Source organism: Podarcis tiliguerta (assembly GCF_965153285.1).
Source record: "Podarcis tiliguerta genome assembly, chromosome: 12".
NCBI lineage: Eukaryota > Metazoa > Chordata > Lepidosauria > Squamata > Lacertidae > Podarcis > Podarcis tiliguerta.
Window position 1 is genome coordinate 35,178,171 of NC_139545.1, and position 27,080 is coordinate 35,205,250.

At 43.1% G+C, this 27,080-nt stretch overlaps 1 protein-coding gene across 3 annotated transcripts in view; it reads right to left on the bottom strand.

The window, feature by feature from the left end:
* Positions 1 to 27,080, bottom strand: part of FAM171A1 (family with sequence similarity 171 member A1) — a 68,781-nt gene that overhangs the window by 12,506 nt on the left and 29,195 nt on the right. The window contains exons 2-5 of one of the 3 annotated variants that reach the window (XM_083405746.1): positions 23,125 to 23,352; positions 18,351 to 18,443; positions 12,967 to 13,125; positions 10,983 to 11,159 (exon numbers count right to left, since the gene is read on the bottom strand). In XM_083405746.1, the coding sequence (XP_083261872.1) occupies positions 10,983 to 11,159; positions 12,967 to 13,125; positions 18,351 to 18,443; positions 23,125 to 23,352 (657 nt within the window). Of the gene's footprint in view, positions 1 to 10,982; positions 11,160 to 12,966; positions 13,126 to 18,350; positions 18,444 to 23,097; positions 23,353 to 27,080 lie in introns of all 3 variants that reach the window. The other 2 variants (XM_083405747.1, XM_083405748.1) reach the window with 2 other exon arrangements.

Here is a 27,080-nt window from a genome sequence, read left to right on the forward strand (position 1 = left end):
ATTAGCTAAAGTGGTGCTTCAGGTTAAGAACAGTTTCAGGTTAAAAATAGACCTCCAGAACGAATTAAGTTCTTAACCCAAGGTACCACAGTATATTCAATTTTGGCGTTAGTGAAAGCGCGTCTGTATTTTGGAACTGTTAAAGTTTGCAAACAGGGTGCCAAAGTGTCCAAAAGACTAGGTGGAAAATAATCATACCACGGACAAAATTTCCTTATTGTGGTCAAATTATTCCAGGCTTAGAGGAGTGTTCTCCTGCCTCGCCATAATTTTTCAGTTCAGGACTAACTCCCCACGCCCCCAACCTCTATTCAAAGTACAAAGCTTAGTTTATGAACAACTTGGATCAAGAACGCTGCAAACCCAGAAGTAGGTGTTTTGGTTTGTGAACTTTGCCTTGGAAGCAGAACACGTTTCGCTTCCTGTTGAGTGTGTTCCATTTGTAAATTGAGTCCTCCGCTGCTATGGGAAAGCACGCTTTGGTTTAAGAACACTTCGGTTTAAGAACGGACTTCCAGAACGGATTATGTTCATAAACCAAGGTACCACTGTATTCCCCTCTCCATTGAAAATAAAGAGAATTGTGCTACACCAGGACTGGTGTAGTTCAACCTCTGTTTTGTGCATGTGCTGGGGGACTTTGGATCCATGTCTTCTCTGAGAGCCAGTGTGGTGTAGTGGTTAAGAGTAGTAGACTCATAATCTGGGGAACCGGGTTCGCTTCTCCACTCCTCCACATGCAGCTGCTGGGTGACCTTGGGCCAGTCACACTTCTCTGAAGTCTCTCAGCCCCGCTCACCACACAGAGTGTTTGTTGTGGGGGAGGAAGGGAAAGGAGGATGTTAGCCGCTTTGAGTCGCCTTAGGGTAGTGATAAAGCGGGATATCAAATCCAAGCTCTTCTTCTCCTGATCCTCCACCTGCATGCTTCCAATCCACCCCCAACACCCCCATTTTTGCCCCTACCAATGTCAGAGCTCTAGTATTGCTAGGGCTGTGGAACTTGCCACAGTAGCTGGGAGGGGGAATCCAACACCAGAGCTTCTGATCTCAGAGAAGGAGATCTGCCACATCCTACAGCCCTTGGGATGCCCATAAACGATACTGAGGTGCATGATGTTGTATGCAATCTGATATTGCTCAGAAAGCAGGAAGAGGGCAGCCTTTACCAACCTGGTGCCCTCCAGCTGGAAGCTGTGGTCCAACCTCATATGGAGGGCACCATGGTGGCTAAGACTGGCTTAGCATTACATCTGAAACCAGGATTGCAGTTTGTTTCTCTCTAGTCAGGATTCTTAAGCCAACAGCAAAGCACGGCATGTTGGATGTAACACTGAACTGCCCTCTTACCCTTTTGCTTACCAGCTCGTAAACAGCTATGGTTTGTTATGCCAAAGTTCTTGGCTTATTGTTACATGCAAAATGTGGCCAAATTATGTCATGCTTTTAAACAAGCTTAATGTTTATATAAATTATTAAACCTACTGCACCTCCTTTTCTATCCGAAAAAAGTTTATTTCAGCCACTGATCGAAACAATAAACCATTTTAACTTTTAGGATAAATACTGAATCCCCACTATCATGGGCATTTAGCTGCTGTGGTATAGTTGTGATAATTGGATGGCATCCAAGTTAAAGTCTTAGAGTAGACACATTAAAATGAATGAATATGACTAAGTTAGGTCCATTAATTTTGATGGGTCTATTCTGAGCAAAAGTTGGCTAAATACAGCCTTTAGTTTCTGCTCCTGGGACCACAGATTATCTCACCTTCTCCCATACTGGCAGCTAGAGAAAATGTCCACCTTTATTAGCAAGGCATGCAAGGTGATGGCTGTGGGAGGGGGAAGTAACAGCCTGGAAATCCAATTTTCTCTGCATCTACTAGTTCAAATCCCACTCTTCTGTGGTTTACAGAACAGGCCAGAGCTCAACAGCAGAGCACACTTTGCATGAAGAAGTTCCAAAGTTTAATTTCTGACATCTCCATTTTATTTATTTATTTATTTATTCATTCATTCATTCATTCATTCATTCATTCATTCATTCATTCATTCCATTTCAAAGGTACACATTTAGCAGGATTGGGAAAATATCCTTGGGAGCTACAGCTAAGTCAGAGTAGGACCAGGGGTGAGGAAACTGTAGTCTTTTTGATGCTGCCAATGTTCAGGAAATATAGAAGATGTAGCCCAAAAGCCATAGGTTCTCAAACCGTGGTACATATTTAGGAGGCCTAGGCCAGATATTCCTCCACATGTTTGCATGGGCAGCTGTTAGAATTCATTTTTGTCCACCTCCTGTTCCACTTTGGTGGCAGCCTGCACAACATTTCTAGGAAACACACACCGGTACGGAGGGAACAAAAACAGAACAATCTAGCATGCAGCACTTCAAACGTTAACTTTCCACTTCAAAGTCATATCCCCACCTTATAGGGATTAACATTATGGTCAACTTTTCTTTCATCTTTTAATTACATTTTAAAAAAAGAAGTAGTTTAGCATGGAGAATTCCTCCAATGCGGGTAAATTACCTTCCCCATGAAGAGTTAAACATTTATCCTCAAACCAGGCAAAACAATGCCTTGCCATCAATCAGCCCGAGAAAGCTTTCCTCAAAAAATATATATAGGGGGTTTGTTTAGAGTAGAAAGCTATCAGTGGGGAACATAAAACACTTCAGAAGTTCCTCCTAGGCAATTACAACAGTTCAGCCCCAAAGGTTCTCCCCCTGCACCCCCCTGCTCCTGTAATACATAGGGGGCTCCGACCATTGTTCTGAAGTTACCAGGCAACAGAAGAAATAAGCATATATAGCCTGAGATCATACCTTCATCACTCCCGCCTTTCATTGAGTATTTTTTCCTACAGGCTTCCAGCCAGCTGAACAATTTTATCTTTAGCCTGCTATCCTTTTCATAGCAGAAACATCATGGCTTGGCAAACAACAAACATAGGAAGCTGCCTTGTACCAAGTCATGGAGGAAGGGCTATCAGTGGCTACTAGTCATGATGGCTATGCTTTGCCTCACTTCACTTGGGAAGACAGGCAAACTAATGCTAGTGTCCTAGAAGAAGCAAAGATCACCAATGTTGAAGCAACGATTCTTCAACATCAACTTCGTTGGACTGGTCATGTTGTGCGGATGCCTGATGATCGTCTTCCAAAGCTACTACTCTACTCCGAACTTAAAAATGGAAAGTGTAACGTTGGTGGTCAACAAAAGTGGTTTAAAGATTCTCTCAAGGCAAATCTTTAAAAATGTAGTATAAACAGCGACAACTGGGAAACACTGGCCTGTAAGCGCTCCAGTGGGAGAACAGCCTTTACCAAAGGTGTCATGGACTTTGATGATGCTCGAACTCGGGACGAAAGGGAGAAATGTACTAAGAGGAAGGCATGCTTAGCAAACCCGCACCGTGATCAACTCCCGTCCGGAAACCTATGTCCCCACGGTGGAAGGACATGTGGATCCAGAATTGGCCTCCACAGTCACTTACGGACTCACTGTTAAAACCGTGTTTATGGAAGACAATCTTACTCGGCTACGAATGATCGCCAAAGAAGAAGAAGTTCTGCCTCCACAGTTTGGAGGCAGCAGTGCTTTTGAATGCCATTTGCTGGAAGCCACAGGAAGGGAGCCTGCTCTTGTGCTCATGTTCTGCTTGTTGAAATCCCACAGGAATCCGTTCAGCTCCTGTGAGAATAGGATGATCTCTGATTGGCCTGATCTAGCAAGCTCTCCTTATGTTCTTAATAGATCCATCTAGCTCAGCATTGTCTACATGGACCAGCAGCAGACCTCCAGCCCTACCTGGAGATGCTGGGGTCTGAACATGGGACCTTCTGCAACAACAACAAAAAATTATTTATACCCCGCCCATCGGGCTGGGTTTCCCCAACCACTCTGGGTGGCTCCCAACAGAATATTAAAAACACGATAAAACATCAAACATTAAAAACTTCCCTAAACAGGGCTGCCTTCAGATGTCTTCTAAAAATCAGATAGTTGTTTATTTCCTTGACTTCTGATGGGAGGGCGTTCCACAGTGTGGGCGCCACTACCAAGTAGGCCCTCTGCTTGGTTCCCTATAACCTCATTTCTTGCAGGGAGGGAACTGCCAGAAGGCCCTCGGAGCTGGACCTCAGTGTACGGGCTGAATGATGGGTATACTTCAGATGCTCTACAACTTATCGATAGGCTTCCCTACTTTGCGTGCTTTAGGATAACCAAATTAAAAATCACACATGTACACTTGTTCTGACATGCAATCTATATGATTTTTGCTAAGTGCAGGAAAAGAAATCCCTCCCTGCAAAGGATTACTGCTTGATTCATTACTAAAATCCAAGTTGAACTTTTCATTTCCCCCCTCCTTTGTTACCGCTGTCATTTTAAGTCTGCATTTCCGTTGTATGTTTAAATTACCTGTCTAATACTGAACAAAAGAACACAGCTCTTCCCTGCACTTAGCAATTCTAATTACATCTGAAGGAGGAGGGAGGGCGAATTATGCACACAGGTAGCTTTCCATTGTTTTTGCTCCCTAAATGCTTTTTTTGTCAGGGGTGGGGGGGAAACTACGAAGGAAGAACTCCAGGGACATTATACATTATACTGCAAATTACTGCTTCACGGTTGGCATAGACTATACTGCTTCCTTCTCTGGTGAAAAAAAGAAAAGAAAATATAAATGCAAAGGATTCTTTTTCAGTTGCAACTCTTCACGGTTAGCGTTCAGACACCACATCACAGCCACCACCCCAGTTCACAATTCACACTGTTTTGATTAGAAGCGAAACCTATAAAGGAAGGCAGCCTCCCGGGAGATCATCTGATTTGCCTGGCAGAGGCCATAAATGCAAATCATGGGCAGGGAGTGACCGTAGCTCAGTGGAAAGGGACATGCTTTGCATACAGAAGGGCCCGAATTCAAACCCTGCCGTCAAAAAGATCAGGTAGCAAGGGATCAGCCCGTGGTTGCCAGAGCAGGCAATATTACAAGAATTGACAAGTGAGTAGTTTGGCCTGGTAGCAAGGCAGCTTCCAAAGCTTATACCCATCACTCAGGTGTACCTGAGCTAATTTGTATGAAAACACCAACCTCCTCCAACCTGGTGCCTCCAGGTGTTTTAGACTACAACTCGCATCAGCCTCAGACAGCATGGTCAATGGACAAGGATGATGTTGTCCACAAAACCCAGAGGGCACCAGGGAGGAGAAGGCTTTGATTTGCAGCGGGGAGATCCCTGTATATGCATACAAATCAAAATTAAGACTTTTTAGGATCTCAGGACTGAGGAAAGATTTCTGCCTGAAACCCTTGAGAGCTGTTGCCAGAGTCGTACTGAAATTTCACTGAAAACGGGGATCATTGTAGGCTTCAATCCCAATGCAGCATAGACATGCCTTATTTTACCTACAGCAACAGCCTCTTCAAGGCTGTTTTCTTTTTGGTGGCTGTCTGCAGTCTCTGGGCTCAGCTCACACCATGGTTTGTGCTAACCACGGTTTAGAACCCAATGCCATGGTTTGAGCTTTGAAATGTTCAACAGGCAAACCACGAGTCAGAGCTGCTACTTTCGTTTTTTGTTCTTCAGCACTCAGTGTGTAATGTGAATACATTCCCTCTGCTACCATCTCCATTGTAGGAGTAGGTGTAGTTGTAACTATGGTTTGTCAATTCCAAAAGAATGCCAGACTATAGTTAGCACAACCCTTGGTGCACAAATCCACTCCAACTCATGGCTTCCAATTATAGTTTGCCAGTCAATCATAAACCAGAGTATATCAGCTCAAACTACACACTAAACCACATTAAAGGTTCCTTAACCATGGTCTGGTATGACATCAGCACTGAATCCTCATAATGCTAAACCATACATCTAACTATGCTTTACTATGACCACACCTGTCTGTTTTGTCTCTCTCTGCTCTTACAAGGGGAAAAAAAGCCACCACCCCCTACTTAGTGTTATATCAGACTCTGAGACTGTGCTACAACAAACCACAATAAAAAATCAAGAACAAACATCAGCTACAGATCATGGTTTACTTGAAACAGAACAAACTATGACCCCTAGTTCAGATATAATGCTAAGCCAGGGACTGCACTTTGTTTCTTCTCAGCGTGTGGAAAGGAGCAAAAGAACCCTCTTAGGAACATTGATGGCAAACCATTAACTATAGTTTACTGTGATGTGCAAATTGGACTGCTGTGTCTATAGGAGGAGGTTGAGCTGCAAGTGCTGTACGCAACTTTGGCTTTTACACCTGCACTTCAGAAAATCAAACCGACATGTCTGCACCCTTAGCTTTTAATTGCTCCTTTCCAGTAAAACCTAAACAGAATGCAAAGCATTCAACACAGCAGCAGATCTTTTCCTCTCTACACCACAGCATGTCTGCTACCATGCAATTATATTTGCCTCCATTGCATTATGTAGTTGCTGCAACTGATTTAAAACTATTTTTTTGGGGGGGGGGGGAGTTTCATTTCTATAGCAACCAGGGAATACCTCACTCTTTAGAAATCATGTAATTCTTGGGTAGGATAGTCTCTCTTTTAATTTCAGAAAGAAGCACTTAACAATGATATTCTCTTAAGGCAGAAAAGGATGTCCAAAGTAAGTTATCAGCAACTGCCAGATAAAAAACAGCATGAGCTGTGAACTTTGCAGCGGCTCAACTTCCCCTCTGTAGCTTGAAAACAATAATTATATAACAAGCAATCTGATGTTGTTAACAATGTTGTTTCGGTAGGCACAACAATAAACGGCTTGGCTAAAGTGACTACAGTTGTACGTTGGTTTTCAAACAGCTTAGTTCTTGAATGCTATGGCTCCCGAATGCCACACACCCGGAAGTGATTGTTCCGGTTTGCGAACTATTTTTGGAAGCCGAACATCTGACGGGCCTCCTACAGCTTCTGATTGGCTGCAGGAGCTTCCTGCAGCCAATCAGAAGCCACACTTTGGTTTCCGAATGCTTTGGAAGTCGGATGGACTTCTGAAATGAATTCTGTTTGACTTCCGAGGTACGACTTGTATGGATGAAAGATAATTTCTTAAGATGTGTTTTGTATGCCGCTGTGGTCTTTTACCACAGTTCTGCTGTTCATTTGCACATTTCTGTATACATTTGTGTACCTTAAACTTGAACACATTCACCACTGGGTAGGTGTACACATCTGAGGACTCTGAGGCTGGAGACATATGGAAACAAACGAAAAACATTCTGGGAGAGGCAGGGCTTTTCTACTACCTCCCCAAATATCCTTTTGTCCCCAAAGCTGATCAAACAAGCTTTGCAGTTTTTTTCCCAACCAATACAGAATCTTCCAAAGCCTGTTTACCAAAGGCAAACGCAGGATGAGTTGCGCCCATCGCAAACAGTAACACTTTGAAAAATAAAAGAAAACTCTCTGATCCTGGCCTTTTATTTGAAGGGTACTGCTGTGACCTCTTTTACTGAGACTGGAGTTGTAGTCCTGTCTTGTAGCTGCGCTTTTATTGTTGTTCTTAATTGGTTTTAACTTAAGCTGCTTTGGGTCACTCTGTGAGAAAAGCAACTCAACAACAACAACATGTACACCACATGCTACCTTTGCCAAATTTTGGATCCAACAATATAAAATGTATTTGTTCGGCATTTATTCATTCAGTTTATATTTATTCATTCAGTTTACTCCTCTTTTAAATCCAGTGGGCTGTAGGAATTCCCTTCTCCACTCTCCTCAGCACAGGAAGAGGAAGTAGGAAAACATGAGGCCCATCTCCAATCTTTCCTGGTGAAAATCTCTGGGGAAAGCAATAACTGACGTTTGTAGGTATTGTACATTCAGTGCCAACTGTGCGCATTGACTCGACATGTCAAAATATGTCAGGCACTTTCTGAGGATCACCTCCAAACTCTTTATCCCAAAGCGGTGCAGGTAAGCACCTTCAGTACACTAAGCCGGTGAGCAGCACCTTGGCATGCAAACGACCCATCACAATTACTATTGGATTAACTGGTGCTTGGTTTAGATTTACTCAGAGCGGGTCACAGAGGTCTATTTTGCATGAAATAGAGCTAAAAACACGGTTATGGTCCAGGATGTCGGCTAAGTGTTCAGGAAAAGGAGGATGTGAGCCAAGAATGGTACACAAGAAGCTGCATTTCGTGGAAACCGAAAAGGAAAGAGCACACAAGAGCAAAGCACGCAAATTCCCTTTCCTATCATGCAGACGAAGCCAACAAATGCTACTTCTGATACTGTTAAGTGCCTGCAAAAGTTTTGGAGCAGACGCACAAGCAATGCATGTCTCAAAATGTCCTGCTGAAATCCTGTAACTTTTTAATATTGCAAATGTTCTAGGGGAGCGGGTGGGTTGCTCCACTTTAGTTGTGCTGTAGTGCGAGAACACCCCTCTAGACAACGGCAATGCAACAACATTGGGGAAGTGTTGCAGAACATCTAAATAAAGCAGAATGATGTGTGGACGGGGCCCAGTATAAATCAAACCACTAAAGCTCTATTATCGTGTTGCAAGAACACACCTGCCAAAAGCGAAAGCAGTCTGGAGGGGCTCCTAATGATGTTGGCATAAAATGTATTCAGGGTGAGGCACAAGGAGCAATCCAGGAGCAACCCATTGTCCTTGGCCTGTTTGCATACGAGGCACAGCAAACATTGGCAAAGCTGCTTGAGCAGGAAGAGGAAAGGGAACAAGTCAAAAGGCCCCTGATGGACTTTTAACAAACATCAGAAATAATTCACATTGCGCTGTAAGTCGGTGAATTTCATCGAGTCGTGGGAAATCTGGCGGGCTACCTTTCTATCTCCACCTGTACATTAACATCACAGGCTAATGGATGTATGCTTACTTTAGACCCTAAAAACCAAGGGCTTCCTTCAAAGGCGTGACAGTACATCCCACTAATGCATCTCTCGGCCTGCCATCTCCAGTAGAGGCAACTGCTGCAGATTAAGACATGGAGTGTATCTCCAGCTCGCGGAATAAACTTCGAAATGTCTCCAGGGCACAATTAGGCTGTTTAATTTTATCAATTATTCAAAAGGTGCCACTCCTTTAATTTAGTATGCTTTGCATCCAAGGCAGCTAAGTTTTGTTTGCAATGCTTCATTCTTGCTTGGAGTAATATGGCATATAAATGGATAATTGCAAAGTAAATGATCAGTGTGATTTATTATTATTTCTTGCTTTAATATAATAGTTCTAAGGACATTTATGTGGAAGAAAGAGCTATTGATTTCAGTGGGTCTTCCTACACTGGGTTACAACACATGACACTTTCTGAGCACAGCAGCCCTAGTGATATGTGCCAATGCATGTCAGTGATGAAGTCAGCTGCTTTCAGACTCTGGACTTAAGTGGTCTGACAAGTTGTCCTTCCTCTTTAGATTAGGGGTGAGGAACCTCTGGCCCATGGGACCAAGTCTCTCCAATTGGCCCGTGAAGCCATTTTTATCAAGTTACACCCACCTGCCCTAATCCTGATGTCACATATGACATATAAGATGTCACATGTCAGGCAGGTAAAGTCAAGGCTTGGCCGAATGGGTGTTTTCAGTCATTGCTGATAAGTCAATAAAGCACAGGGGAAGAAAGTACTTGGGGACGAGCTTGGCAAAAAAATGGGATGGAGATGTGAGCTGGCATATTTAAGAGAATGGTAAATGAAACTGTGCAAACTTGTGACGTTAAATACAGTTATGCGGTCCATGAGTGTTGGACAAGGAAGATTTTAAGTGTTAAGAAATTTGAAGATGATTTTGGAATGCTAAGCAGGATATTATATTAGGAAATCCCTCCCCCTGTTTATCAACATTGGTAATTTAACAGTATATCTGATATGGTACTTAGTTTACTTCTGTGTACTGAAAAATCAGCTACATAAATTTTTCTACAAATTACAAATATTGAATTTTATGTCCTAATTCTTGAAATAAAATAATTTTATTCATAGCAAAGATGCTGCTCATCATTATTACTGCTGTTATTAAGAATATTACTCATAACTATTGTTATATTTAATAACTGTATCACGATAAAATAAAAAGTGTCCCCATGCCATTGGAAACAAAGGCCCCAAACCAGGGGTGGTGACTCTCTAGGTGTTGGACTTCTACTCCCATGAGCCTCTGCCAGTATGGTCAATGGTCAGGGATGATGGGTACTGAAGTCCAGTATTACTGGTACTAAGGTTAGCCACCACTGCCCTAAATTAATGTGAATATGGCTAAATTTGCCAAGGACTGTTCTATCCGTATATGCTGAAACAGATGTTTAAATACCAGATGAGGAAATTCCCTTCATTCAGCTTACCAACTGCATACTATTTACAGCTGCACATGTAGCATTTTTAAAAAATACTCAGCAGGGAGCAATATATAAAGCAGATAACCAGAGGAGCGAGAGATTTAAGTGCCTGGCCACTGTGACTTAATGATCTAATTCAGAAAGCCTCTTTCCTCGCAATCATTTGCAAATGTATGTGCCAACCTTTTAAACAGGATACAGGAAAAGGTGGACTGCTACTTGCAGGAAATAAACCAGGCAAGTATGAGTCAATTTTCTGTCTCCCTTCACAGAAGTAAAAATGGCAATCTTGAATCGTAAATGAAAACTGAAGTAAATGGGCTCTTGAATTAATGGATTCTACATACTGGAATTAAACGAAAAGACAGCCAAAATCCAACTGGCAAACAACAATAAAGGCAGTGTCACGCTTGGCTTTGTGAAACACAAAATGATAAGTCTCACTTAAAGAGGAGGCTCCCTTAAAAATTCTACCCCAAACTGTAAAATAAAAACTGCAAAGGAGAATTCTCATAATCAAGCAACAACGAATCATTCTTGAACCATCATGAATACCTGCCTCTCGTTACACTTCAGCTGTGTTCCAATCTGAGGTTGTGGACTATCTAATGAAGTGTTTGAAAATTAAGGATTAGTGACAAAAGGCTCCTTACCAAATTTTTGGTCAAACCTCCAAGCGGGCACATGGGTGCTATGCTTCAAGTTGTTGGTTGTAGGGAGAGGCACTGTTACATAGATGGGTCCATTCACAGGAACTGGAGTCCCATCGCTTCTGAGTAAGTGAACACTAACTGCAGTGACAGGATTAAGATCATACCTAGTGTTATTTCCTGTAAGCAAATGAACAACAGTATGAAAATGCATAAAATATAACTTTCAAAGCCAATTAATACATAGAATGATCACATGGACACCTACTATTTTTCATTAACGAATCAGCATCCCGCTACCTAAGGGTGTCATGACCTGGGCACTACTTTGCAAAATTTAAAGCATATGAGGCCAGTTACAGGCAGTGGCAGAGCCAACATGAACATTGCGTTAATGGTGTGATTAACAATCACAATGTGGTTTTTTTAAAAAATAAAAAGGACTAGTTCTTGGTAAAAATCCCCCTCTTCCCATGTGAAATTAGAGGGGAAAACCTCAAATTGGCTTCATGGTTGCAGCTGGAGATGGAAGGCTTAAACACCCCTATCCATATGGCTGATGACTACCATCCCCACAATACCCAATTTTTACTTTTATTTTAGAAAGCCACAATGTGATTGCTAATCACATCATTAACTAAAGTACAGTTTGGCCTTCAGCTCATTCCAATTCAACATTACAATCCTACCGAGGTTTCAACTTCCTTGTTTCAAATAGCTTAAGAGTTTGGCCACATGCCTCTCAGATGAAAGCACCGCTGATTACATTGTCTTGCTATGTCCATCCCATACACCGACAGCTTGCTGGTGACAAAGAAAGTGGCAAGCGAAGGATGACAATGACAAGAAATTGTTGTTCCTGTCATCCTGCGGCGGCGATGCTTTCTCTGCACGTGGACATTTAGCAAATAAATCCAAGGTGTGAATTGAAAGTACTTTCATGCACATATGAATGGCCTGTCAGTTTCCCCATTCAGCTGCATCCCTTCGCCCTGCCGTGATCCATGACCCAGGAACCATGCACTGTGCAACACAGGGGGTTCAGAGGATGATGAAGCTTCAGCTCTGGCCTTGGGGAAAGAACAGTTAGGACTGTCTTCCAGACCCCCCTGACTGAGACATGGCAACCGTCTCCCCAGCCTATCAGGATCCAAAGGCTGAAGAATATGGTGACGGCCCCTTAAAAACCAGTCAGTTCATCTGGGATGGTGGGGTGAACCGCATGACAGGTCCAGACTACCGTACTTATAAGAAATTGGTTGTCGCTAGATCAGCGGTTCTCCCCATATGTTGTTGGACTACAGCTCCCATCATCCCTGAGCTCTGGCCTTGCTAGCTAGGGGTGATGGGAGTTGTAGTTCAACAACATCCGGGGACCCACAGGTTGAGAAAGGCTGTGTTAGATGCTTGCTGAGACATCAGCTTGCAATGCTAGCTCAGCAGGACCCTGGGAGCTCTCCAAGGTCCTGTAGATACTTTGGGTGCCCTGCATTCCTGACTTGGCTTCTTGGTGGGACACTGTCCAGCTTCCCCTGTGAGCCTCAAGCTCTCTTAGGACAAGACCCCTTGTTCCAATGGCAGGAGTGCCTGCTAGGTGCCCTATCATTTCAACATTGATGCAGAGAACTAGATGCAGGCAGCCTTGGGGAAGGGAAGGGGAACAGGCCATTCTGACCAAGTATAAATTAAATGTAGGGTTTTATTTTTTTCCCTTTGCACTTTAAAAGGCCATAAATCAGGCCTGCACAGTCTGTGACCCATGGAGCAGAGCAGCAGAGGGCTGAGTTCAGTTTGGTGGGTCACTAGCCTCATAGGACTGCTACAAATGATTTTGGGGGTTGGGGCATCCTTTTTTAAAAAAATAAATAAATCAGGCAGTAAATAACAGTACTAGTGGCTACACAGAAATGGTACTATTCTGGTAATACTCTAACTAGTCAGATAGAGCTTAAAACATACTTTAATAATCACAAGAACAAAAGTTTACCGGTTCCATTGCCATCATATCCTTGTAAATAAGGAAAACTATCCACTTCCCAAGGTGAACTAGCTGAAGTAAGAAATGCTGTGAGGTCGCTAAAGCTGGTATTCTCTGGCAGTTTCAAGGCTCTCCTTTGAAAATGAACTTTGGGCTGGATCCGTGCACCTAGCAATAAGCAAAGGAACAGAGCAACTAAGCAAATGAATGTGACAATAGCCATCTACATGAAGCAAGGTTTCTATAAATGCAATTATAACTTTAGTAGCAAAGCCATGATATTCCCCATACTCCCCACAGGATGACATTTATGATATCTATGGGAGATAGCCAGCATTCATGGTTTGCTTAATTTAATGGATTCCAGTGAAAGCAAACAACGCCAGCAGCAATTACCGTTTGCCAATTAAGCAAGCAATAAGTGATACAAGATCCCAATGGTTAATTCAGCAGGATGTTTGGCTATTTCATCTAAAAGGAAGCCACCATCCCTCTTCAAAGTCAAAATGTACCTTTAACGGTGCAGTCCTATGTATACCTTATCAGAAGCAAGTTCCATTGCATTCACTCTTAAATGTGCCTAAGATTGCTGTCTAAAGTTATCTGCAGCTGGAAACGGCTACTTGTTTCAGCACATGTAAATCCTGAACGTGAGCAAACGATCAGGCACACAGAAGTGATGTGACAGGGCAATGCAATTCAATGTACATCTGCAGAGTACATTTAAAACACAGAACTGCCATTCCCGGTGTTTCCTGGAAAGGAGGACTGTTAAACCTTTATGGGAATTGTAGACATGTAATGAGCACAGAGCTCTCCTAACAATTCTCAGCACCCTTGACAAACTTCAGGTCCCAGAATTCTTTGGGGTGTGTGTGGGGGGGGGGAGCCATGACTACTAAAGCGGTAGAAGGTAAAAAAAGGTAAAGGACCCCTGAATGGTTAAGTCCAGTCAAAGGCAACTATGGGTTTGCAGCGCTCATCTCGCTTTCAGGCTGAGGGAGCCAGCATTTGTCCACAGACAGCTTTCCGGATCATGTGGCCAGCATGACTAAACTGCTTCTGGCGCAACGGAACACCGTGACAGAAATCAGAGCACACAGAAATGTCATTACCCTTCCTGCCACAGTGGTACCTATTTATCTACTTGCACCGGCGTGCTTTTGAACTGCTAGGTTGGCAGAAGCTGGGACAGAACAATGGGCGCTCACCCCGTTGCAGGGATTTGAACTGCTGACCTTCTGATCAGCAAGCCCAAGAGGCTCAGTGGTTTAGACCACAGTGTCACGTGTAGGGGGGCTCATTTCTTCTCCAGGTGTTCACTTGCTTTCTCTCTGGGTCTGCGCCTTCACTTGCATTTACCATCCTGCTCTAAGAAGTTACACTCCCTCCAAAGGCCACATGCAGGCCCTTTGAAGAAAGTTCCGGAGTGGAATCATGTCCAGAGGAACCATTATGGTCCTCCCCAGGTTTCTGATTGGCTCCCGTTCGTTAAATTCCTGCTACTTTATAGTCACTGAAGCAAGGCAATAGTTCCAGAAAGCCAGGAGTGCAGAGTCTTTGCTGGCTCAGGTGTCAAGAAAAGAGCTATCACCTCAAACCTCCATCCTCCAGGTCTTGAGCAACTTGGCTTGATTCTGTTGAAGAGTTCAAACAATCTGCCAATCATATACCAAGCCTCCACCCCTGTGGAAATCCCCTGTAGGGGAAGCCGTCTTCTAATGATTTATGCTTTCCTTGAACTCTCAACCAACAATGAACTTTTGTTCAAAGCCACTTAATGGGATTGGAGGGTTTGGAGTCTTGGAAGGATTAGAGACAGCTTCATGTAGTATTTATCATTTCAGGTCCCATTAGGTATCTGCTTCTGAAGCCAAAAGCACTTCTCCACAAATTTGTACCATTAACAAAGCTTTGCAGCAAACACAGCCAGGCCCCATCTGCAAGCTTTTGCATAACATGCAAATGAAGATTTAAAACAGCTGTTACTGTATTCCCAAGAGCTTCTTTTTCAATACATGGAGTGTACTTAAAGAAAACAAAAAAAACCCTGCCAATCAAGGATTAACTCCTTATTACAAGGTATGGTATGTGGTTCTAGGATGACCAGCTATATTGCTTTGGGGTACTCATTCAATACATATAGCTTTAAATCTGTGTAAAAATGAGTTAAGGAATCATCATTTTAATGCCTACTCAAAAGATGAGCTTTACTTCCAACAGCTTTCTGTCATTTACACTAGATTCATAACTGAGTGCTTCCCCCGAATGAAGTAGTAGTAGTAGTAATAATAATAATAAAGAAAATATAAATAAATAAATATTATTTATACCCTGCCCCTCTGGCTGGGTTTCCCCAGCTACTTTGGGCAGCTTCCAACAAAATATTAAAATACAGTAGTCCATCAAACATTAAAAGCTTCCCTAAACATGGGTGCCTTCAGATGTCTTCTAAAAGTCTGGTAGTTGTTGTTCTCTTTGACATCTGGTGGGAGGGCGTTACACAGGGCGGGGGCCACTACCCCTCGAGAAGGCCCTCCGCCTGGTTCCCTGTAACTTGGCTTTTCGCAGTGAGGGAAGCTCCAGAAGGCCCTTGGCGCTGGACCTCAGTGTCCGGGTAGAACGATGGGGATGGAGATGCTCCTTCAGGTATACTGGACTGAGGCTGTTTAGGGCTTTAAAGGTCAGCACCAAAACTTTGAATTGTGCTTGGAAACGTACTGGGAGCCAGTGTAGGTCTTTCAAGACTGGTGTTATGTGGTCTCGGCAGCTGCTCCCAGTCACCAGTCTAGCTGCTGCATTCTGGATTAGTCACCTGCATTCTGGATTAGTCACCGGGTCACCTTCAAAGGTAGCCCCAAAGGCAGATAGGGTCCCAGCTTGTATATCAGATGGAGCTGGTAAACAGCTGCCCTGGACACAGAATAGCCTCCGCATTGCAGTAGTCCAAGCGCATTGCAGTAGTCCAAGCGAGAGATAACCAGAGCATGCACCACTCTGGTGAGACAGTCTGCAGGCAGGGAGGGTCTCAGCCTGAGTACCAGATGGAGCTGGTAAGCATCTGCCCTGGACACAGAATTGACCTGCGCCTCCATGGACAGCTGCGAGTCCAAAATGACTCCCAGGCTGCGCACCTGGTCCTTCAGGGGCACAGTTACCCCATTCAGGACCAGGGAGTCCTCCACACCAGCGTGCCTCCTGTCCCCCAAGAACAGTACTTCTGTCTTGTCAGGATTCAACCTCAGTCTGTTAGTCGCCATCCATCCTCCAACCGCTGGTAATCACCAGGGACTGGTAATCACCAGGGACAGAGCCTTTTCAGTAGTGGCACCCCAATTATGGAACAACCTTCCCAAGGAGGTACGACTGGTGTCATCTAGTGTTTCCATATTTGGAAGAGCAAAAAAGAGGACAATATGACAGCCATTCAAAGCAAATAAATGCAATCTGTCTCAAATTTTACCCCTGAAAAAGAGGACACATGGCAACCCTAAACTTGGCAGTCTTTTCAGCTCAATTGAAGACCTTTCTGTTCATTCAGGCCTTTCAAATATTCAATGTAGTCTGGGCCTTTCAGTTTTAAAATCTGTTGACTTAACTTAGGGTGTCTGGTGAATTTTGTTTTCATTGTTATTTATGATGATTTTGATTCTTTGTCTTATTTGTATTCAAATTGTTCTCTTACCTATTCTTTTTCTTACCTATTTATTTGTAAGCCTCTTTGTATGAAATTTATGTTATGGGGAGAGATACAAATGTCGCAAGTGACCACTAAGGCAACTACCTAAGTGCTTTCTGCCCCCAATAAAAATAAAATCATATCCAGTTATGTACTCAGAACCAGAGCTTGCAGTGCAAACTTACGCCTACTCAAAATAAAGCCTCACTGTTTTCAGTGGGGCTTACTCCCAGGTAAGGTAAGGACAAAATGTTGTGAGGGTAAAATGTATGCCGTATTGAGCTCCTTGGAAGAAAGGTGAGATATAAATGTAAGAATAAAGTAAAATAAATAACGAACACTTTTCACTTAGAACAACAACAATGTATTGGAACAATTATAGCAGCTTTCTTATTTTTTTTTAAATAAAATATTTTCTTGATTTACAAAAGTGTGTGCAATGTCTCTCTCTTGTATTCCCCCCCCCCATGTAACATTTTTACAAATCCGTTTCACACAATGTGAGCACAAACCACAGACAGCTGCTAAATCTGGGGTCCCTATCAGGGCACTTTTGGGTACAATGAAGCCCCTGGAGGCTTGCAAAGCCCCTGAGCCCCTCCCTGGCACTCATTGTCCCTTTTGCCAGGAGGTGGCAAAGGTAGTTGGCAACCCAAGACATTTCTCAAATATTAAGAGGTCCCCTTTTAAAGCAGTCAAAGACAAATTGAAAGTAGCGTTTTTTATTTTTGCGTATTAGCGAAGTTAACTGTGAGAAACCCTGGAGCATGCATAGCTCCCCCATGTTGTACAATACATACTGATATTTGCTCTACCTCAGGGATAGCTCTGCTCAGTCATAAATCTCTGCCTGTGCTGCTTTGCATATGCATATGGATGAGTATCCACAACAAAAACAAAAGCAGCAGAGTAACACAGAATAATTTTATTATCTCTTACGACTCATTGCAAAAAAAAAAAGAAACCTCTCCAAGAATCCTCAGCTGCAGCTTAGACAATACATGCTATGGAGCAGAAGCACAGTTTTGGCTCCTTCAATACAGGATGTATTGTTGCAAGGTGCTGGGCTGTGGCTTCAGGCCATAACAGCAGTACAGACATAAACCGATTCCACTGTCATGGTTCCTTTCCCTCAAGGAATTGTGGGATCTCTTTTAAGACAGAATTTTCAGCACCATCACAAAACTACAATTGCTACAGACAGCAACCGTCAACTTTAAAGAATTTACAGCTGTGAAATGTGCATGCGTAATCCAAAACCACTAATAAAGTCGGCTTTTTTCCTCAGAGAGTTTGCTGTATTCATATGCAGATTATGCATATGTAATTAATCAAGCAACCCAATCTCCTGCAATTTATCTGTATTATTTGTCACCTACTATGGAAACCTCAGGGTGTTCAATTCCATCTTGGGAGACACACAACTTAAAACTTGCTTTATAAAGAGCAAATATCTGTTTGGTTGTTTTTAAAGGGATCAGTTGGCCACATGAGTTGCATCTAGGAGCCAGGCCTAAGAAATTATTAGGTAAAGCCAGTAGAGGCTTTTACTGGCTCTCCAGATCAGCTAATTCAGCTCCGCTAACACACTGCAGTCTCTCTTCCTGCCACCATCAGGATGCCAAGGTGGGAAAAGGCTAAAGTCCTAGCTCTAGCTGTGGGACAGGTAAAAACTATTATGACAAAGTAAAGAAGGTCCCTTTACACCACATACCTTGAAATCCTGAGACTATCTGTACAACATCTTCATATACCATTAGAGTAGCTGAACGTTCAGGAAGAAGGCCAAGACTTAGAGAAGAAAACACTGTGGAAGGGAAATTGGTTAAGTGCAATATAAAGTAATATTGAAAAAACTCTTTCCTCCAGATCCCCAATCTTTCAAAGTTTACCAACTAATGCCTTTTTTAGGTAATGCATTTGTTTTCTGAACTACTGCATCTACCAAATATGTCACATGCATTGGCTTCAACAACTTTTGTATGCAGGAGTTTGTACATTATGTGTCCGCAAGTAGAAGATCAACTTAGACAGCAAGAATGAAAGAATACCAAAGTATAGGGAGAGGAATGACGAACATTCCACAAGCGGTACACCACACGTGATCACTTTTTTAAACACACAATGGGAAATACAGTCTCATTGTCCCCTTGAAAAGGACTTGAAAAGTTTACATGGCAGATTTGGTCTATATAAGGATCTAGCTCAGCAATCCCTGGTGTCCTCCAGACTGGAGTCTCTCAAACTTGGGTCTTCAGCTGTTTATGAACTACAACTCCCATCATCCCTAGCTGGCAGGACCAGTGGTCTTGGATGATGGGAACTGTAATCCAAAAACAGCTGCAGACCCAAGTTTGGGAAACCCTGCTCCAGATATTACTGGGCTTCTGCTCCCTTCAGTCCCAGCCAGCATGGTCAATGGTCAGAGGTGATGGGAGTTGTAGTCCAAAAACATCTGGAGAGCTGTCACCCTACCCAGTCTTAAATGCAAGTTGTACTGGAATTCAGATTCAGTGGATGCAGCACAATTTTTCTAAAAATAAGAACAGAATTCAAAATCTAAGGAAATACTGTAATTAACAGAGATCATTAAAATTTTGCATCAAATTAAATGTTTTAGTTCCTGTAACTACAAATCTAGAAAGAAAAAAAAAACATTTTTTCCAGAAGATGGGGGCACACCCTCCAAATCTCAGGTGTTGTTTAACAGATTTTTTTCCCAGCAAACAAAGGAGCTTGGGGTCAATACCACTAAGTATTAATCTGCAATACGATCTGTATCTTTCAAAAGTCAGGAGCAGTTTCCCTGAATTCCAAACATTCTTCATGAAGTTGGGGAACCACTAGTTGTATTTAAAATAGCAGGAGATACCCGCCAGTAGTCATGTAAACATTATATGTATAAAGATTTTCTTCTAGTACTGCTATAACCACATTTACAATTGAGAATGCTCTGCTAAGCATTAATAAATTCACACTATAAATCAGAATCTTCTCAAATTTCAGCTGTTCCATCACAATAATTTCTTTGCTCATACTAAAAGCACATATCGGGCATAATGTACTACAAGGAGAATGAATTATGGAATAGGTAGCTCTGAAGGATAGAAATATAATAATTTATTTCTTTTTTGCACCTAATTTTTATTGGTAAGAATTAAAGCCAATGCAATTCAAATAGTTTGAAGAAATGAAGAATATGTACCAGTGCAGTTCCCAATTAATCAGCAAATCAAAACAAGCACAGCTATGAATGTTCCTGAGATTTTGACTCCTTTTTGACAGTATATTAGCTATTTGTAAACATTAATATACAATAATTAAAAATCACATTTTATTGTCTTCATATTATTTTCACAAATAACAGTATGTCCCATAGAACACACCTGGTAAAAAGTCTGTTGTTTTTTATTTTTACTTCCAAAATAATCTTAACACAATAACCTTAACAAACAAGAAAGAAAACACAACACAACACGTTAACTACATGCTTATATAAATAGCATAGCTGCATAATTGCACCATTACCAATTCATTGCATGGTTATAGTATACTTTAAAATATTTAAGGCACATTGCATATATTATTAGAGATCTTAAATTACTCTAAATTGCTGAAAAGTGCTTCTGTATTTGGATTTAGAGCATTATTTTTGCAAAAACAAATGGAGACCATTTTGCTGTAGATTTGTTCCAACTTTGTCTTCTTTCATTTATTCTTGTGTAGGGTACTAATACGATCATGAGTGAAAAGCCCCCTATTTTATATTTCCATTCTCTTAATGTCCCAAAACATTTTTCCACCTGGCACAAAGGACAAGATGCTGTCTGCTTCATTCTGCACCCAGAAGCCAACTGGACAGGCAGGCGAATGTTACTTTAACATCAGCGACAGAATAGCATCTACTGCACCTGAAGGCAGCAGGCAAGTTTAGTGGGTGCAGAACAGACCACGTGGTTCATCACACAGCTCTGTCCTCCCAGTTCCTCAACCTCCTTCCCTTCCCACCTCCTCCCAGTACCTGGGAAGAATGGGATATAAATATACTACTACTACTACTGTCCTGGTTATTATATGGATTAGTTGTTGGACAGTCTGGGATAACCTTCCTCAACTGGTGCCCTTCAGAAGTTGTAGGACTCCAACTCCCATCAGCCCCGTCTGTCACGGGTAAAGGTCAGGGTTGATGGCAGATGTAGTCAGGTTACAGAGTGCTGCTCTAGGATCACTGGTTCATCCTCTCACTAAGGGCCAAACCCAGGCCACAAAGTTAGGGAGGCCTCCCTAGTTTTCCTCTTTGTCACCAGGTTTCCTCAAGCTCTTCTACCATCCCTTAAATGTTTTCAGGGTTCCCAGTGGAGGAACTTTAATCACCAGGGTTTCTCCCATCATGGCTCACAGCTGAGCTTATGAAAGTCTTGTTTTACCTCCATTCAAAGCCGTGTCCCAGCTGGCAGTATCCGAATTGAAGTAAAAGCCAGTTTGAAAATAATAATGTTTGCACACTTTGAAACTTGTGGTTTGCATTAAGCTGCATTAATTTATTATTAGTCATAAAGAAGCATGGTTTTGCACCACACATTTTTCTCTCCCCACCCCCTTTTTCATCTCACTTGGTCATTTATCAGAGGAACTAAGTGCAAATAAGGGGACAAAATAATAGCTCCTTCTCACTGCAATTTGTGGCAAAATGCCTAATGAACTCAGCAGAGGATGCCCAAACAAGCGTTCCTTTCAGAAACACACACTCATTTCAAGTGCCTTCTCTTGAAAACACACAAAAAGCCTAGTTCAGATTTCAATGACTTGTCAAAAGCTCTGTGAAACTGGTTCTTTCCTCAAAAAATTAAAACAAAATCAATATTAAAAGCAAAAAAAAAAAAAAAAAGCACTGTAAGGACCCCTATATACAAGAAATATGGGCTGAAATAAAAGGAACAATCTACCCTGCAGGCTAATGGCACCCTCGAGTCCCTCCCACTCCCCCTGCCAAAATTTTGATTAGACATGAAAAAAGAAAAGCAATCTTCTTTAGTTCATCATTTTTCAAATACAGCAACAGTGGCTGCACTGAGTCCCCAGCATCTTCTGATGCAAACAGCAGGGCACTTGTTCACTCACTGACTAGAAAAGGGTGCAACTGTGCCTCATACATACCCCTATGTCTCACCTGTAGGAAAGGCATAGCTCAGCAGCCTTGCATGCAGAGAGTCCCAGATACAATCACTGGCATCTCTAGGTAGGGCTGGAAAAGCCTCCTACCCCAAACCCAGGAGAGGTACTGCCAGTCAGTGTAGACTGTACTGAGTTGGACCAATGGTCTGACTCATTATAAAGCAGCTTCCTTTGTTCTATATCTCACAGCTACCTATCAGTTTGAGAACCTCTGCTCTCTTTAATGCATGACTGCTCTTTTCAAGCATGCCAGGTCAGCCAATATCAGAGATATTTAACTCCAAAATGGAGGAAATATCGATGAGGAAAACGGGCGAGGACATCCTCATCCAGAGAAAGATCAGCTGAAGTGATTCTCCCCTCTGGTCAGAAATAATTCTCTTCCCCACTGCCAGTTACCGTAGTCTGGCCCCATCCATTTGCTAGGGCCGGGATAGGCAAGATGGGGCCCTCCCATCTGTCAACATTTCCCTTTTTTTAAACGGGAAATTCTCTTACTCTGAATAGGATTCCTCGCAAGAAAAGGGAAAAGTTGACAGCTATGGGCCCTCCAGATGTTGCTGGACTACAGCTCCCATCACTCCTGATCGCTGGCCATGATGACTGGGGCTGATGGGAGTTGGAGTCCAAAAACCTCTGGAGAATCAGAGATTCCTCATTCTGGCTTCACATGTTCTGCTTCATTATGATCCAAGGCAAAACACTGGCACTGAAGCCAAGCTAAGGAAAGCACGGTCAAACTAAAGGCCTAACCAGGGGAGTATGAGGAGAGGCACTGTTCTTACTGGGCATCCATAGTCTTCTCATGTGAAAACCATCAGGTTATTATCATATTCATATCAACTACCCTGGGCCCTAAAACTGGCAGGTGAGGCCTCGTTGGTGGTGCTGCTACCAGGGGCTGCTGGATTTGCACTGACCCAAGACAAGGCATTTTCAGTGGCAGTTTGCCATTTGAGAGAGCTGCACCTGTCTCACTGACTTTCAGTTATAAAACAGGCATTGCCCAGGCATTTATTTGATGGCTGAAAGGCCCCCCTTTTCCTGACAACCCTGAGATAACTGTTTTTAAGTGCTCTTAGAATGCTTGAGAAAATATATATATTGTATTATTGATGTGTTTGTCACCATGGGCTCCTTTGAAAGAAAGGATGGGATATAAATGATGAATGAATAAATAAATGATAAATATGATTTTCAGCATTCAGGGGTTTTATTTTGTTTTGTTTTGTTCTTAAAAAACCCCCACAGTTTTGTACCCCCCCCCTTTAGAAATAAAATCTTACCTCAGAATAAAAATAAAGATCTCTTACCAGGCAATCTTATTGGTTTCCATGGTGCAGAGTTTGGCACGTAAGCATGTTTAGTCGCAGTAACGATCAGCTGACTGCCCAGCTTATACTGAAACTTGATGAAGGCAGTGCCATCTGCTCCTGAGGTTCCAGAGGCAATGGGGATCTGGTTGGTAAAAATCTCAATAAAGGCTTCGGTGACTGGCTGATGTGTGCTGGCATCGCTTACGTGGACCTTCAGAGTCACATCTGCAAACAACAACAACAACGATGTAGCAGTTAACCTTTGGGAAAGCTTCGCATTCCACATTTGCACAGGTGCAAAAGAAGAGAGAGGTATATATGAGGCATTGAAGGAACGGGAGTACCCATTCCAAATGCTGGGGTTAACCTGTAAACTCCGTATGATCTTCACTTGAGCACCTTCTCAAGGTACGCTTGCTCCCATTGACGCCAACAGGAACTCCCCCTGCAAGTCTAATTCCAAAAGGGAGCGGAGGGTTTTGTTGGGATGGCAATGAGAAGGGGAGAAAGACAAAAGGGGAAAGTGGCCGGCAAGGCTTGGCAGAGAGAGAGAGAGAGAGAGAGAGAGAGAGAGAAGGGGGTGGTCTAATGTTGGCTCTTAGCCTTCTGCCAGCTCCACCCCTTCACACCTTGGCTACCCACCACTGCTATAAAGATGTTAACAAAATTTAGGTTGGAATCCAGAGAGATGAATAATTGAACCTTAGGGGCTGAGAGACTTCAAAGAAGTGTGACTGGCCCAAGGTCACCCAGCAGTTGCATGTGGAGGAGCGGAGACGCGAACCCGGTTCCCCAGATTACGAGACAACTGCTCTTAACCACTACACCACACTGGAGGGGTGGAGAACAGCTTGGAGGCCAAAGAGAAATTCCACACCCTATTTTTTATTTGTAAAGTTTTTGTGCCACCTTCTCCCCATCTGCTTTATAAAAGCAGAACCGATGGGAGGAAAGAGTTTCAACAGCACTTTGACCTCGTGCCGTGAAGGGAAAAAACCCCAAATCCAGCTCCAGTGTGCCTGTGGAGCAGGTGTTTTTCTAAGTTGTGCCCCCCCCCCTGAAGTTGACCATTGGGCTGATGGGAGCTGGAGTCTAACACCATCTGGAGGGCCACAGGTTTGCTACCCCTGCTGTAGAGGTTTTGCCTATGTACTCCTGATTTACAACCACAGTAACTCAGTTCTGCATATCTTACTTATAAATACACAAAAAGCTGCCATTTTGTAGAAGTTTCTGAAGAGCCAATCTGATCCTGTTCTAGAAGCTGGTGCCATTCCATGGATACCATTAGGTGCTAATAGGTCAATTAGGAATTGACGTTCCTGATCTTTAAGAATGCATTACACAACCCCACCCTTGCTAAAATACACTGTGTTATTATTTACAACAGTCATGATCCAAAATTCACTCTGAGAACAAGTACTTGCTGTCCAGATTTTTTCGGCCTCCCACACATGTGCCATTCTTCAATAATGTCACCATAGCAACAGCATATGATTAAAAAAACCCCCAAAACCATCCATATCACTGTGTTCTATATGCAAGGGGGTAAATCTCTACCAATTTATGGTATGAACACACAACTTGCCTTCCATCATATTCATATTTGTGCTACAGATGCACCAAATAACCAATTCATTTTACAGACCTATTGCTACATTTCTATCAGCTCTGGTGTGCGTAAAGATTTGTTTTATTTAACCAAATTTATATACCACTTGATTGTAAAAGACAACAACTTTCTTTATATGTAAACCAATGAGGCATGCCAAATTATTTGCACCCCATTGTTCAAAAATCTGAAACCCAGGCAGCCGTCATGGTGCCCTTCAGATGTTGTTGGACTACAATTCCCATCATCCTTGACCACTGGCCATGGTGGCTGGGGCTGATGGTAATGGTAGTCCAGCTACTCTCTGCCCTAGTCTGGGGATGGAGTAGATTTCCCTTTGGGTCCCTTCCAGCCCTACAATTCTTTGATTCCGAGATTAATGAGAGCCAGTGTGGTGTAGTGGTTGAGAGCGGTAGTCTTGTAATCTGGGGAACCGGGTTCGCGTCTCCGCTCCTCCACATGCAGCTGCTGGGTGACCTTGGGCCAGTCACACTTCCTTGAAGTCTCTCAGCCCCACTCACCTCACAGAGTGTTTGTTGTGGGGGAGGAAGGGAAAGGAGAATGTTAGCCGCTTTAGACTCCTTAAAGGGAGTGAAAGGCGGGATATCAAATCCAAAACTCTTTTTCTCTCTAGTACATTGAAGTTTCCAGTTCACACACTCAAAATGCTTCAGAAATTCCAGTCAAATGTGAAACGCTGTGTATATTAAGGAGAAACCGATTTGTGATTCGTACTTCTACAAGTTGTGAAGTAAGCAACAAAATGAGCTCTTTTCCAGAATATGAAACACCTTGTAAGAAACTGAAGCTCTGTGATCTAAAGCTAGCTAGCTAGCTAGGGCATGCACCGTTAGCATTCATTTTCCTTTGACTTGACTATTAATTCAGAAGAACCGGTGTAGCAAGGAATAATGTGGCATGCAAGAAACAATAGTGAAGTAATAAAAGGGGCAGGTGAACATTACAGCTACAAAAGACTGTTCAGAAGCACCGATTCTAGAATTACACATTTTATACTGAAAGAACGAACAGGCAAAGAAAACAAAACTTCCCTGTTTGGAAGAAGATAGGAACTGCAATGTGATCCAGTATGGCGCAATGGTTAAGGGGCTGGACTAGAATCTGGGGTACCAAGATCCAAATCCTTACTCAGCCATGAAGTTCACTAGGTGACCTTGGGCCAGTCAAAAGTTTTCAGCCAAACCTGCCTCACAGGGGTGTTGTGAGGATCAACAGGGGAAGGGGGAAGAACCATTTACCATATTTTTTGCTCCATAAGATGCATCTAGTTTTTAGAGGGGGAATGCAAGAAAAAAAATATATTTAAAGGGAGCGCTGAGCAGAGCCTGGGATGCATACAGGTTCTGCTCAGCGCTCCATTTCACGAGCTCTTATGGGGGCTTTTCCCAAGGAGGGAGAAGGGACTGATGGGCTGCCCTTCTCCCTCCTCAGGGAAAAGCCCCCAAGAGCCACACATACACTCCACGCAGCTCTATAAAGGGAGCTCTGAGCAGAGCCTCCCGCCTGCATTCGCTCCATGAGACGCGCAAACATTTCCCCTTACTTTTTAGGAGGGAAAAAGTGTGTCTTATGGAGTGAAAAATACGTTGGCCACCCTGCACTCTCTTGAAAGGAAGGTGGGATAGGAATGTAATAATAATAATGAAATCAAGATAAATGCAAGCTGCCATCTTCACAGAGGCATCCTTGGAACTTTTAGAATGATATTTGGCCATAGTTAAATATTAAGCAGGGACGTGGGTGGCGCTGTGGGTAAAAGCCTCAGTGCCTAGGGCTTGCCGATCGAAAGGTTGGCGGTTCGAATCCCCGCGGCGGGGTGCGCTCCCGCTGTTCGGTCCCAGCGCCTGCCAACCTAGCAGTTCGAAAGCACCCCTGGGTGCAAGTAGATAAATAGGGACCGCTTACTAGCGGGAAGGTAAACGGCGTTTCCGTGTGCGGCTCTGGCTCGCCAGAGCAGCGATGCCACGCTGGCCATGTGACCCGGAAGTGTCTTCGGACAGCGCTGGCCCATGGCCTCTTTGAGTGAGATGGGCGCACAACCCTAGAGTCTGTCAAGACTGGCCCGTACGGGCAGGGGTACCTTTACCTTTACCTTTAAATATTAAGCAGTCATGTGACAATATTTGACCGGTCAGCTGCCCAGTGTGTCAACCTAAGTTACAGCACTGCGGAAGAAGACTGTGCACCTGCAAGGTGCTTCTAAAGCCATAGAGCACTTTTAAAGAAACAATATCACACCAACAATATGTGGGCTACAAATAGCAAGCAATATTGTAGGTCGGCAATAAAGGAAACAACCCCAGAAGTCACGTAGCATTTA